Source organism: Hyla sarda, chromosome 4 (genome assembly GCF_029499605.1).
Source record: "Hyla sarda isolate aHylSar1 chromosome 4, aHylSar1.hap1, whole genome shotgun sequence".
Classification (NCBI taxonomy): domain Eukaryota; kingdom Metazoa; phylum Chordata; class Amphibia; order Anura; family Hylidae; genus Hyla; species Hyla sarda.
The window spans coordinates 49,944,021-49,958,997 of NC_079192.1; the positions used below are offsets into that span (position 1 = coordinate 49,944,021).

General features: G+C 47.7%; 1 protein-coding gene across 1 annotated transcript in view; it reads right to left on the reverse strand.

Moving 5' to 3' along the window:
- Positions 1-561: 561 nt before the first annotated feature.
- LOC130367890 (neurogenic locus notch homolog protein 3-like) overlaps positions 562-14,977 on the reverse strand; it is an 83,217-nt gene continuing 68,801 nt past the window's right edge. The window contains 9 exon segments of the mRNA XM_056570864.1: positions 562-674; positions 1,677-1,790; positions 1,891-2,076; positions 2,187-2,311; positions 2,313-2,340; positions 2,601-2,834; positions 9,424-9,609; positions 9,741-9,896; positions 10,154-10,387. Coding sequence (XP_056426839.1) covers positions 1,750-1,790; positions 1,891-2,076; positions 2,187-2,311; positions 2,313-2,340; positions 2,601-2,834; positions 9,424-9,609; positions 9,741-9,896; positions 10,154-10,387 — 1,190 coding nt within the window. The 3' untranslated portion in view covers positions 562-674; positions 1,677-1,749.

Here is a 14,977-nt window from a genome sequence, read left to right on the forward strand (position 1 = left end):
TGGATCTCGCAGCGATAGCCAGTGCACCCAGGATCACAAGTGCAGGTGAACCTGGCGATTCCGTCGCGGCACTTTCCATGGTGAGAAGGGTCAGGAGAACACTCATTTATATTGCGTTCACAGAGAGGTCCTTTAAAGCCTGAAATGGGAAAAGAGTATAGTAAAGGAAGCACAAACAAGCAGCACATGCCAATGGTGGAGCTAAAACACAAGGGATGGCTTTCATGAGCCATCAGCAGAAGAGGACTCTCGAAAGAGTCAAAAGCTGAGCAGGCCATGGGAAAAAAAAAGCCAAAAAAGTCAAGCACGGTCATTGGAGAAGCAAAAGATGAAGAAGCATGAAGCACAAGTGAAGTCCATTTAGGCCAATGGGATTGGAGAAATGAGAATACAGCAGGCAGATGAGAAAAGGATGGAAATCTAGAGACAGCGCAAGACTTTCCTCCCTGAATATATAAAGAGACATCCAGAGAGCATGAGAGAGAACAGGATACTGCATCAGAGACAGACCCCAGGAGTAAGGCTACCCTCAGTCAGTTAACCTGGACCTAAGAACTCACCCTCCGCACACCGACATTCGTAACCGTTGGGTCTATCCACACATTTGGCTCCGTTCTTGCAGGGCGTACTGGCGCACTCGTCTATGTCAATCTGACACATGGAGCCCGTAAATCCTAATAGGACAATCACAACATTACTTAGAAGTATAAATTTTATTTTATTTTTCAATGTTAAATTCAGAACTTTGCGGCTAATCCTCTCCTGGGATATGAAGTATGCAACGAGAGGTCATCAAGTTGGACACAGGCTAGAATTCATTTGGATGCTATTGTTTTTGGTAGTGACCCAACTTTTATAGGACATCTGTTTGTGCTGCAGATAAAACGGCTTGGAATGCAGCATGTGGTTCATTTGTTCATAAATGGAAATGAAGAAAATGGACTGAAACAAATGGATGCTATTCATCCACTTAGACTTGTATTTCTGAGTTCTTCCTCTAAGCAGGAAGATAATTTGCTTTAAGGGGTACTATGGTGTAAAACAACTGTGTTCAAATCAATTGGTGCCAGAAAGTTTTACAGAATTGTAAATTACTTCTATTTAATAATCTTAATCCTTCCATTACTTATCAGCTGCTGTGTAGTTCTTTTCAGTCTGACCACAGTGCTCTCTGCTGACACCTCTGTCCATGTCAGGAACTGTCCAGAGCAAGATAGGTTTGCTATGGGGATTTGCTTCCACTCTGAACAGTTACTAACACAGACAGAGGTGTCAGCAGAGAGCACTGTGGTCAGACAGAAATGAACTACTACTCTGTAATATACAGCAGCTGATAAGTACTGGAAGGATTAAGATTGTTAAATAGAAGTAATTTTACAAATCTGTATAACTACCTGGCACCAGTTGATTTGAAAACATTTGCTTTCCACCGGAGTACCCCTTTACCAGACAACCAGGCATCAGATTTTTCCACTAAGTATTCAAGAAGTTTGTGTTTGGAAAAATACTGTTAGTCTTGTCTATTCTTCTCATTCCTATGAATACATGCAGCTCTTCTCTAATGTACAGCTATAAGTCCAACATATGTGAACCACAGCTTTAAGCCACACCATCTAATACAAAAACCCAGACATGCATACAGACATGATATATAACATCTAAATAACAATACTTACCAGCCGGACAGCTACAGGTAAATCTGTTCACCACATCTTTATAGACCCCGCCATTAACACATACACTGTTGCCTCACTCATTGATGTTGTGCTCGCAGAACGTACCGGTAAATCCTGGAAGAGAACAAGTCCAAGTTTTACACGCCCAATAAAAGCAATAAAAAAAAAAAATATATCACAAGGTCATTGTTAGTAATGCTATAGAGCAACTCACCAGCCATGCAGATACAAGTGAAGCCTCCAATTTGTTCTAAGCAGGTGGCATTGTTCCTGCAAGGGGTGGACAGACACTCATTGACATCCGTTTCGCAGCAAGACCTGGTGTAACCCCGAGCACACTGACACTGAAAGGAACCCTGAGTGTTCACACTGCATCCAAAGTGTTCACAAGGGTTGGCACCTTGAAGAAGAGACCGGTAGCTCAATATCAGATTGTTATACAGTATATACTTATCCGTCTATGCCTACATTCATAGTCAGCCCTCCATTAATCATAGCGCTTTCCATTACCTAGTGAGCATTCATCCACATTTTGATCACAAGCTCCCCCTGTAAAACCAGGAGGGCATGTACAGATGGCGCGTCCATTCACCTGGTTAGTGGCACACATGGCGTTGTTGTGGCATGGGTTCCTGACACGCGTCCTCCAAATGACATAGGAGACCTGGCAAAACCAAGAGTCACAAGTCGATTATTTACTGATAATATTATCAGAACTGAGGATTTATTAATAATGATTACTATCCTGGGCCGAAAAAGGGGTGACATTATGGTATGGATCATTTACTTATGGACAAGGCCTCCTGCGTAGTTCCTCTATGCCAGTCCCTATGCCAGGTCAACTCAGCTGACCCCAATAATTAAGCTAAGGGTCTGCAACTGTATTCCAGTATGACATGGGTTGGATCCACTGTCCACACTTACCCGTTTTGCCCATGGGACATTCACAGTAGAAGGAAGCCACCCGATCATGGCAGGTGGCTCCATTGAAACAGACAGCAGTAGCGCAGTCGTCGATATTCTCGCTGCAGCTTTCTCCCGTCCAGCCATTGACGCAAACGCACGTGTGCCCACCCAGGGTGTTATGACAGGTCCCTCCGTTGTTGCAGGCATTGGGTTGGAGTTGACATTCATCCACGTCTTTTGTACAGAACTGACCTATTGTGCAAAAGGCAGTGTTTCCCAATCAGGCTGTCCAGACATGCTGAGAGTTGTAGTTTTGCAACAACTGGAGTCACCATGGCTGGGAAACACTGCCATAAGGGTTTGCTGGGGTAGAAATGGCTAATCCAGTAAAAGGATTTAAATGGGCACTGTCAGATTTAAAAACTTTTTATATGTTGTACATCTTGGAAAAACAATAGTTTTTCTGATATATATATATATATATATATATATATATATATATATATATTCAACGTATTCGCCGATACATCTCTCCCCCTATTCACATGGTGCGTTTGTAGCATTAATGCGTTTTTTTATTTTTTATTATTAATATGTCCTTTCATTGCTTTTGGACTGGGAGAGAACGATTATGTTCCCTCCATGGTCTATGATGACAGAGGTATTTGCCCCTTTACTTTATTTTGTATATCGTTTTTTATATATCTTACTTCTGTTATGTACTTTAATCTAATATAGACTCACACTGTTTTGAATGGTCCGGGACCTGTGGCGCTCCCACATCTTCGCCAGGTCGCCTGATGCCGTTTTCGGCATCAGAGTGACGGGCGTGCATGCGTGAGTATGCGCTACGGTCACGTGACGACGGGGCGGAGTGGGGGGACGTCACATGACCGGGAACCATGTGACAACAATAGGAGACGCCGTAATGGTGGCGCCCATACGCGGGAGGTGAGTGGTCTGTCCCCATGGCAATATTGTTTTTAATCACTGTAAGATGCAGTTGCAGCTGCGTCTTAATTATATGCACTTTATTTTTTTAACAACAGCGATGGTCTAATGTGTGAACTGTGATCATTGCTGTTTCTGATTGCTGCACTTTTTATATCACTTGCACTTTTTGTATATTATGAATTTTGAATTGATAATGTTTTTTAATGTATGGATTGTGTTTAATTATATTGATTGGAGATTGTGATCAGCTTAATATGACACCATATATAGGTGTGTCTTGCACAATTGTATACCATGCTTGAAAAAGGTGGTGGATACCACTGAAACGTTGCATCCAAACATGGTTTAAATAAACACCCTTGTGTTAACTAATTCTCTATAAATCAAATGTGCTCTAATAAAACTTAGCTTTTATTAAGTTCAAATAATAGGGTTCGTGAGGAGGCACTGGTCAGGGGACCCGGCTGGCTGGAGGAACATCTGCTGGGGGCCCCGGGAGTCGCAGGGCCATCAGGTGAGCCTCGGCCTGCACGCTCCAGCGCGCACAGTTCCCGGGTGCCAGAGAGGCTGAGCCCCGACGTGATCCTGCGCTCGCGCCGCCGCCATGGGAGCCCCGACAGGGACCCTCAAGCTTCCTCCTCCTGCTCTGTGTTGAGCGGTGGAGGGGCGGGAGGAATCCCCCCGGGCGGCAGCGGGTGGCGGAGGCATCAGGCAGACACGTGGCAGCGAGGGCCGGTGGGCGGAGCAGATGGAGGACTGCAACTGCGGCCGGCACGGATGTTCCGGGTGCCGGTGGGGCTCGGCGGGCACAGAGGAGAGAGAGCCTGTCACCCGCGGCCCATCTGGCTGAGCGGTGTTGGTCTGGAGGGGTGTCCGGAGGAAGGGGGAGTACGTGGAGATTTTCTCCCTTTGGAGAAATTTAACTTGGACCGGGTTAAGCCGGACGAGTCAAAAAAGGAGGAGGAGAGGCGGCGGTACCGCCTCATCCCTCGTACTTTTATGAATTGGTTGCAGGCCTTCACCATCATAGCCAGTATAATTGGGGAAAAGGCTCTGGAGCATTGTTCCGGGCTTTTTTTGCTATATGGACTCTATAGGGGAGGCTTATAGGGTGTATGGGGGTGCGGCCTGGCTCAGATACGATGATCAATTCCGTCAGCGGAAGGCGGTGCGGGCGTCCTTGAGGTGGGATCACGAGGACATTAGCCTTTGGATGCTCCTCATGGCGGCACCAAAAGGGGTTGGGGGCCCGCAGGGCCCTCAGTCCTTTCGAGAAAGGGCCGGTGGCTTTGGACCTGGGTCCTGGTGGCCGGCAGGAGCCAGTAAGGGTTGCTGCTGGCAGTTCAATGAGGGCCAGTGTAAGTTTGGGGAGTCCTGCCACTTCCGGCACTCTGGGTGCTCTGGGTGTGGGGGGGGGGGGGGGACATAGCTTGTCCCGTTGTTTCAAGAGAAGGAAGTGGGCGGGGAAGTGGGGATGCTGACCAGAAGAGGGGCGACGCCGGTGATGGTGGGAAGGATGCTTCCCTACCTCGACAGGTATCCCGATAGGAAGGTTGCTGGAGTGTTGGCAGCTGAGTTTGTGGCCGGGTTCCTGATTCCGTGCGAATCGGCCTGTCCGGAGGGGGGGGGGGGGTTAGGAATTTGGTGTCAGCTTTAACCACACTAACCGATCGGGTTAGTGCCTAGGAAGGAGGCGAATAAGTTTCGCCTGATTCACCACCTCTCGCATCCGGCGGGAGCCTCGGTTAATGACTGCACTGATCCGGCCCTTTGCGCTGTTTCATACACATCTTTTGATAAGGCCTTGGTTTGGGTCCGGAGATATGGGGCCAGGGCGCTACTCGCTAAAACTGACATAGAGGCGGCGTTCCGGCTCCTGCCGATGCATGCGGATAGTTTTCATTTGTTGGGGTGTTGTTGGGAGGGTGAGTTTTTCGTCGACTTGTGCCTTCCGATGGATTGCTCCATCTCGTGTTCTTACTTTGAGTATTTTGCCACGTTTTTGGAGTGGGTGGTGCGATCGGAGTCACAGGTGGCTTCTGTTTTGCGCTACTTAGATGACTTCTTGTTCATCAGTCCTAGGGGATCGGCGGTCCGCGCCATCTTGTTGCAGACTATGGAAAGGGTAGCGGCCCGCTTTGGGGTGCCTTTGGCGCCCGACAAGACGGAGGGGCCCGCCACTGAGCTAAAGTTCCTTGGTATCGTCATTGATACGGTTGCCATGGAATGTCGGCTTCCGCAGCAGAAACTGGGGGAATTGAGGTTAGCAGTTGGTTTGGCGTGTCAGGCACGCAAGATTCAGTTGCATGACCTGCAGTCGTTGTTGGGCTGCCTTAACTTTTCCTGTTGGATTATGCTGATGGGGCGGATCTTCTGTCGCCGGTTGGCGGTGGCTACGGCTGGGGTTCGTCGGCCTAGGCACTTTGTGCGCCTGACTGCCGATCTGCGAGCGGATTTGGCAATGTGGCAGGAGTTTATGGGGCTGTACAACGGTAGGTCGTTGATGATGGAACCGCAGGTGTCCAATTGGGACATGCGTCAGGTAGTCATGGGTTTGGGGCCTATTGCCAAGGACAGTGGTGTGTGGGTGAGTGGCCGGAGGCTTGGAAAGGGTCTGGTTTGGTGCGTAATCTGGCGTTGCTGGAGTTAAAACCCATTCTGGTGGCGGTCGAGATTTGGAAGGTGTGTTTTCGGTGTGACAATTTGGGAGTAGTGCAGGCGGTCAATGTGCAGACGGCAAATTCCCCAACGGTGGTGAGGCTGTTGCGCTAGCTGGTGTTGCGGGGTTTGAGTTTGAATGCACAGTTTGATGCGTTGCATGTGCCTGGGGTTCTTAATGATAATGCTGACTCTATTTCTCGTTTCCAGTGGGAGCGATTCCTGGAGCTGGCGCCGGAGGTGGAGGTTCGGGGCATCCCTTGCCCGGATCAGCTGTGGAGCGTGGTGTGAGGGCGCTGCCATTGGTACAGCGGTCCGTGAGTGGAACCACGTGGGCAGGCTATAGTCGCTGTTGGGGGGAATGGGAGGCGCTGTTATTGGAGGTAGGTGGGGAACGGGGCTCCGGTGACTGGGAGGTGCTAATTTTATCCTATGTAGGTAGGTTGTTTGGGGATGGGGTGTCACCCTCTGGACTGGGGTGTCGGTTGGTGGCCCTTGCATTTTGGGTCAAGGTTCGGGGTTTGGGGGATGCGACCAAGTACTTTTTGGTGCGGCAGGCTGCTAAGGTTTTTCGGAGAGGTGCAGTGGTTAGGGACTCTAGGCGTCTGATGTCTTTTTCCTTGTTGTTGGAGTTGGGTTCTGGAGCGGGTGTGTTTTTCGGCATTCGAGGTGGCGCTGTTTAAGTTGGCTTTTCCTTTAGCGTATTTTGGGGCTTTTAGGGTCTTGGAATTGGTCACTCCCAGTAGACAGGTGGCGGGGGGTTTGTTAGTGACTGATGTGAGATTGGAGGGGTCTGCATTGGAGTGCCGCATTAGGCGTTCCAAGACGGATCAATCGGGTCGGGTTTTCTGGTGCGTTTGGCTTCTGTGGGTGGGTCCTTGATGTGCCCGGTGGAGTGTTTTCAGGAAACTTATGGTGCTTCGCCCGCATGGGGGGGGGGGGGGGGGTGTCCCTGTTGATTCATGAGAATGGGGATTTTTTTTGTCCAGGTATCAGTTTACGCAGGTTTTTCAGCGCAGCTTGGGGTTGTTGGGTAGGTCTCCGTGGGATTTTAGTTCTCATTCGTTTAGAATTGGGGCCGCCACAGAGGCTGCGCGTTGGGGGCTGGAGCCAGAGGCGATTAAACGTATCGGGCGCTGGGAGTCGGAGCGTTTTCGAATGTATGTACGGCCTCATCTACTTTGAGGGCTGGTGGTGCTTTGATGTTGGGTGGATCTTGTTTGGGTGGGTTTTATTTTTCTTTTGTGTCTTACAGGGCCTGACCCGTGCCTAGTGTGGATTGTGGGGCATTCATACGTCCGGAGGGGTGCTGCACGGGCGGAAGGTTGTCCTATCAGGAGACAGCTAGGGTTGGCCCGGGTGTGGCACAGGTTAGGTGGTTGAGTAAAGGGGGGATGTTGTGTGCGGGTGTGCTGCCTTTTGTTCAGTCCTATGTGGGGGTGGATAGGGACCCTGATGTGTTAGTTTTGCATGTGGGGGGTAATGACCTGGGAATGTGGGCGTCTAGGTCCCTCATGCGGGACATTAAATTGGATATGATCCATTTGTGGTCCTCGTACCCAGGGATCTTGTTGGTGTGGTCTGACATAGCAAGGTCCGTCAGGAGGATTGATTGGGCCCGGGCCAAGGTCAATCGCGAGGTTGGCCGCTTCATTGCTCGGAATGGGGGCTTCATTGTGCAACACAAAGAGTTGGAGGTGCCGTCGAGGGACTTTATGGCGTCCGATGGTGTTCATCTGAATGCCATTGGGACTGATCTATGGGCGTTTTCCATTCGGGAGGCGGTGGAGCGTGCTGTGGCCTTGTGGGCGGCCAGCCGTGAGTAAGGTGTAACTCGCGACCGTGGTGGCAGGGGCTGGAGGGGGACTTGGAGGCATTGGGAGACATCTGGAGAAGAGTATGGAGAAACTAGGATGGTGAAGCTGTGGCGGTACCCAGCCGATGGTGGAAATCCCTCCGGGGGCGGTCCCAAAGGGAAATGGTCTCCGAAAGAGGTGTCCTTGGGTCAGGTGAGCTACGGCCAAGGGTAAAGTAGGAGACTGAAGATTAGTCTGCCTTCAAGTCCCTCTCCCTCTGGGATAATGGTTGTAGGATTTTTTTCCTTGCACTGTTTTTCTTGCACTGTGAAAATGTTATGGGTAATGTTTACCTAATTATTATAAATGTATTTATCACAGTTATTTATATGGTTAAAAATGTTATTTAATAAAGTGGGCTGCTATGGCCTTTTTCTACCAACCTGGTGTAGGATTATTCTTTGAAAGGGGGTTTACGGGGGACACAGCGGTATAGCCTGTGAGTCCTGCTTCTTCCAAGTACACATGGGGGAGATTTATGAAAACCTGTTTCACAGGAAAATTTGCCAAGTTGCCCAAAGCAACCAATCAGCTTGCTTCTTTCATTTTTAACAAGGCATCTGCAAAATGAAAGAAGCGATCTGATTGGTTGCTATTGACAACTCACCAACTTTTCCTTTGCACAGGTTTTGATAAATCTCCCCCATAGAGAAAGCCTTTACCATTGCCAGGCAATCGGGGATCAGATTTTTCCACTAAGTATTCATGAAGTTTGTGTCTGGAACAATCTTTTTAGTCTCATCTATTCTTCTCAACCCTATAAATACATTATATACAAACACAAAAACCAAGTTGATATTAACTATTAAAAGTATTTACTTTTATTGTATACCATTAAAAAACATATCGTACATGGTGATATTCACAGGATTGCAGACATAAAAACTACCAGAGCCAGCATTACATTCCAAAAAATGCTAATCTACACATATCAGCTGAGAGTAACTCGAAATGTATAATATACATTCATATATATCAATAATGCACCGGGACTGAATGCAACACTTGGACACAGTATGGTACTATAGTATTCCAAAATAGGAGTTACCACTATACTTTGCCCATAACCAGTGTTAAAATCATCCTAATTACAAGGTATTGCTGCATTGCTGCTTACCCATGTGCGCTGCTGGTGCTGTGTCTGGACCCCTATAAATACATGTAGCTATTCTCTAATGTACAGGTATAAGCCCACCTTTACAGACCCCGCCATTAACACATAGACTGTTATCTCACTCATTGATGTTGTGCTCGCAGAACGTACCAGTAAATCCTGAAAGAGAACAAGTCCAAGTTTTACACGCCCAATAAAAGCATCACAAAAAAAAAAAAAGTCACAAGGTCATTGTTAGTAATGCTATAGAGCAACTCACCAGCCATGCAGATACAAGTGAAGCCTCCAATTTGGTCTAAGCAGGTGGCATTGTTCCTGCAAGGGCTGGACAGACACTCATTAACATCCGTTTCGCAGCGAGATCCGGTGTAACCCCGAGCACACTGACACTGAAAGGAACCCTGAGTGTTCACACAGCGCCCGAAGTGTTCACAAGGGTTGGCACCTTAAAGAAGATGAGACAGGTAGCTCAATATCAGATTGTTAGATATACTTATCCGTCTATGCCTACCCCAACCAATCCAACAATCCTCCATTCATAGTCAGCCCTCCATTAATCATAGTGCTTTCCATTACCTAGTGAGCATTCATCCACATCTTGATCACAAGCTCCCCCTGTAAAACCAGGAGGGCATGTACAGATGGCGCGTCCATTCACCGGGTTAGTGTCGCACACGGCGTTGCTGTGGCATGGGTTCCTGATACACGCGTCCTCCAAATGACATAGGAGACCTGGCAAAACCAAGAGCCAGAAATCCATAATTTACTGATACGATTGTCAGAACTGAGGATTTATCAATGATTACTATCCTGGGCTTAAAAAGGGGTGACATTATGGTATGGATCAGTTACTTATGGACAAGGCCTCCTGCGTAGTTCCTCTATGCCAGTCCCTATGCCAAGTCAACTCAGCTGACCCCAATGATTAAGCTAAGGGTCTGCAACTCTATTCCAGTATGACATGGGTTGGATCCACTGTCCACACTTACCCGTTTTGCCCATGGGACATTCACAGTAGAAGGAAGCCACTCGATCATGGCAGGTGGCTCCATTGAAACAGACAGCAGTAGCGCAGTCGTCGATGTTCTCACTGCAGCTTTCTCCCGTCCAGCCATTGACGCAAACGCACGTGTGCCCGCCCAGGGTGTTGTGACAGGTCCCTCCGTTGTGGCAGGCATTGGGTTGGAGTTGACATTCATCCACGTCTTCTGTACAGAACTTACCTGGTGTGCAAAAGGTCACAATTTAGGATATTCAATAGTACCATAATAGCCATGTGGAAGAGATGAGATATTGCCATCATCGTCAATGATGCTACCTCATAAGGCAGTCTTTCCCAACCAGTGTGCCTCCCGCTGTTGGAAGACTACAATTTCCTGCATGCCGGGAACTACCAGGGAGCTTAGACATGCGCGTATGTCCTAGGTCCTTAAAGGGGTATTCTGCTGGAAAACATTTTTTTTTTAAATCAACTGGTGCAAGAAAGTTAAACAGATTTGTAAATTACTTCTATTAAAAAATATTACTTTTTACAGTACTTATCAGCTGCTGTATGAGACACAGGAAGTTCTTTTCTTTTTGAATTTCCTTTCTGTCTGTCCACAGTGCTCTCTGCTGACACCTCTGTCCATTTTAGGAACTGTCCAGTGCAGAATAGGTTTGCTATGGGGATTTGCTCCTACTCTGGACAGCTCCTAAAATGGACAGTGTTGTCAGCAGAGAGCACTGTGGTCAGACAGAATGGAAATTCTAAAAGAAAAGAACTTCCTCTGTAGTATACAACATCTGATACATACTGGAAGGATTAAGATTTTTAAATGGAACTAATTTACAAATCTGTCAAACTTTCTGGCACCAGTTGATTTAAAAAAAAATAATGTTTTCCAGCGGAGTACCCCTTTAACCCCTTAAGGACTGAGCCCTTTTTTACCTTAAGGACTCGGCCATTTTTTGCACATCTGACCACTGTCACTTTAAACATTAATAACTCTGGAATGCTTTTAGTTATCATTCTGATTCCGAGATTGTTTTTTCGTGACATATTCTACTTTACGTAGTGGTAAAATTTTTTGGTAACTTGCATCCTTTCTTGGTGAAAAATCCCCAAATTTGATGAAAAATTTGAAAATTTTGCATTTTTCTAACTTTGAAGCTCTCTGCTTGTAAGGAAAATGGATATTCCAAATAAGTTTTTACTTTTGGAAGACACCAGAGGGCTTCAAAGTTCCGCAGCAATTTTCCAATTTTTCACAAAATTTTGAAACTCGCTTTTTTTCAGGGACCAGTTCAGGTTTGAAGTGGATTTGAAGGGTCTTCATATTAGAAATACCCCATAAATGACCCCATTATAAAAACTGCACCCCCGAAAGTATTCAAAATGACATTCAGTAAGCGTTTTAACCCTTTACGGGTTTCACAGGAATAGCAGCAAAGTGAAGGAGAAAATTCACAATCTTCATTTTTTACACTCGCATGTTCTTGTAGACCCAATTTTTGAATTTTTGCAAGGGGGAAAAAGGAGAAAATTTTTACTTGTATTTGAAACCCAATTTCTCTCGAGTAAGCACATACCTCATATGTCTATGTAAAGTGTTCGGCGGGCGCAGTAGAGGGCTCAGAAGGGAAGGAGCGTCAAATGGTTTTTGGGGGGCATGTCACCTTTAGGAAGCCCCTATGGTGCCAGAACAGCAAAAAAAAACCACATGGCATACCATTTTGGAAACTAGACCCCTCGGGGAACATAACAAGGGGTAATGTGAACCTTAATACCCCACAGGTGATTCACGACTTTTGCATATGTAAAAAAAAAAAAAAAAATTTTACCTAAAATGCTTGGTTTCCCTAAAGTTTTACATTTTTAAAAAGGGTAATAGCAGAAAATACCACAGGATTGAAACCCCACTTTTGTCCATAGGTGCGGGTCCTCTACCCCATTGTATGAGTGCACAATTGCACATGGGGTTGAGCACCTGTTATCACCTTCAGACTACGTTGTTTTGTTTTTCTAATAGCAGAAAATACCCCCCAAAATTTGAAGCCCAATTTCTCCCGATTCAGAAAACACCCCATATGGGGTTGAAAAGTGCTCTGCTGGCGCACTACAGGTCTCAGAAGAGAAGGAGTCACATTTGGCTTTTTTGAAGGAAATTTTGCTCTGGGGGCATGCCACATTTAGGAAGCCCCTATGGTGCCAGGACAGCAAAAAAAAAACACATGGCATACCATTTTGGAAACTAGACCCCTCGGGGAACGTAACAAGGGGTAAAGTGAACCTTAATACCCTACAGGTGTTTCACGACTTTTGCATATGTAAAAAAAAATTAAAAAATTTACCTAAAATGCTTGGTTTCCCAAAAAATTTACATTTATACAAAGGGTTAAAGCAGAAAATACCCCCCAAAATTTGAAGCCCAATTTCTCCCGATTCAGAAAACACCCCATATGGGGGTGAAAAGTGCTCTATTGGTGCACTACAGGTCTCAGAAGAGAAGGAGTCACATTTGGCTTTTTGAAAGCAAATTTTGCTCTGGGGGCATGCCGCATTTAGGAAGCCCCTATGGTGCCAGGACCGCAAAAAAAACCCATATGGCATACCATTTTGGAAACTAGAGCCCTCGGGGAATGTAAAAAGGGGTTAAGTGAACCTTAATACCCCACAGGCGTTTCACGACTATTGCATATGCAAAAAAAAAAAAAAATGCTTCTTTTCCCAAAAACTTTACATTTTTAAAAAGGGTAAAAGCAGAAAATACCCCCCAAAATTTGAAGCCCAATTTCTCCCGAGTACGGCAATACCCCATATGTGACCCTTAACTGTTGCCTTGAAATACGACAGGGCTCCAAAGTGAGAGCGCCATGCGCATTTGAGGCCTAAATTAGGGATTGCATAGGGGTGGACATTGGGGTATTCTACGCCAATGATTCCCAAACAGGGTGCCTCCAGCTGTTGCAAAACTCCCAGCATGCCTGGACAGTCAACGGCTGTCCGACAATACTGGGAGTTGTTGTTTTGCAACAGCTGGAGGCTCCGTTTTGGAAACCGTGGCGTACCAGACGTTTTTCATTTTTATTGGGGAGGGGGGCTGTGTAGGGGTATGTGTATATGTAGTGTTTTTTACTTTTTATTTTATTTTTTGTGGTAGTGTAGTGTTTTTAGGGTACAGTCACACGGGCGGGGGTTCACAGTAGTTTCTCGCTGGCAGTTTGAGCTGTTGCAGAAAATTTGCTGCAGCTCAAACTTGCAGCCCGATACTTACTGTAAGCCTCCGCCCATGTGAGTGTACCCTGTACGTTAACATTGGGGGGGACCTCCAGCTGTTGCAAAACTACAACTCCCAGCATGCGCTGACAGACTGTACATGCTGAGAGTTTTAGTTTTTGCAACAGCTGTAGGCACACTGGTTATGTGTCAAGGAGTTTGTGACCTTACTCAGTGTTTCAAAACCAGTGTGTCTCCAGCTGTTGCAAAACTACAACTCCCAGCATGTACGGTGCATGGTGTAAGGTGACTGCTGGGAGTTGTAGTTTGCAACAGCTGGAGGCACACCGGTCGTGAAACACTGAGTTAGGTAAAAAAAAAAAACTCTGTTTCACAACCAGTGTACCTTCAGCTGTTGCAAAACTACAACTCTCAGCAGTCACCGACAGCCAACGGGCATGCTGGGAGTTGTAGTTATGCAACCAGCAGATGCACCACTACAACTCCCAGCATGCACTTTAGCTGTTTGTGCAAGCTGGGAGTTGTAGTTATACAACAGCTGAAGGTACACTTTTCCATAGAAAAAATGTGCCTCCAGCTGTTGCAAAACCATAAGTCCCAGCATGCCCATAAGGGAATGCTGGGAGTTGTGGTGGTCTGCCTCCTGCTGTTGCTAAGCAACAGCAGGAGGCTGTAACTCACCTCCTCCTGCTGCTTCATCGCAGGAAAGTCCCTCGCCACCGCCGTCGCTCCTGGGGCCCCGATCCCAACATGGACGCCGGGGATCGGGGTCCCCAGCACCCGGGGTCGTCTTCCCGCTCACGCCCTCCGGAAGAGGGGCGGAGCGGGTGCGGGAGTGACACCCGCAGCAGGCGCCCTGATTGGTCGGCCGGTAATCCGGCCGACGAATCAGGGCAATCGTGAGGTGGCACCAGTGCCACCTCACCCCTGCAGGCTTTGGCTGTTCGGGGTCGTCAGAGACGGCCCCGAACAGCCAGTAATTCCGGGTCACTGGAGACCCGATTGACCCGGAATCGCCGCAGATCGCTGGACTGAATTGTCCAGCGATCTGCGGCGATCGCCGACATGGGGGGGCATAATGACCCCCCTGGGCGATATGCCGGGATGCCTGCTGAACGATTTCAGCAGGCATCCGGCTCCGGTCCCCAACCGGCTAGCGGTGGGGACCGGAATTCCCACGGGCGCATGGATACGCCCTGCGTCCTTAAGGACTCAGAAAGCAGGGCGTATCCATACGCCCTGCGTCCTTAAGAGGTTAAGCCCTTAAGGACCAAGGACGTATGCGTACGTCTAAGCTCCCTGGTAGTTAAGGACCAAGGACGTAAGCGTACGTCCGTGGGAATTTCAGTCCCTGCTGCGTGCCGGGCGGGGACCGAATCGGCGTGACTGCTGATATCGATCAGCAGTCACCCCGCGCAAATGCCCAGAGGGGTCATCGGATTTGCGCCAATTCCGGGTCATACGGGTCTATTGTGACTTGGTGACCCAGAAAATAAGGGGGATCGGGGTTGTCCAAGACACCCACGATCCCCCTGATGGGATAGGAGTGAGGTGGCAGGGGTGCCACCCCTCCTATCCCTGCTATTGGTCATCT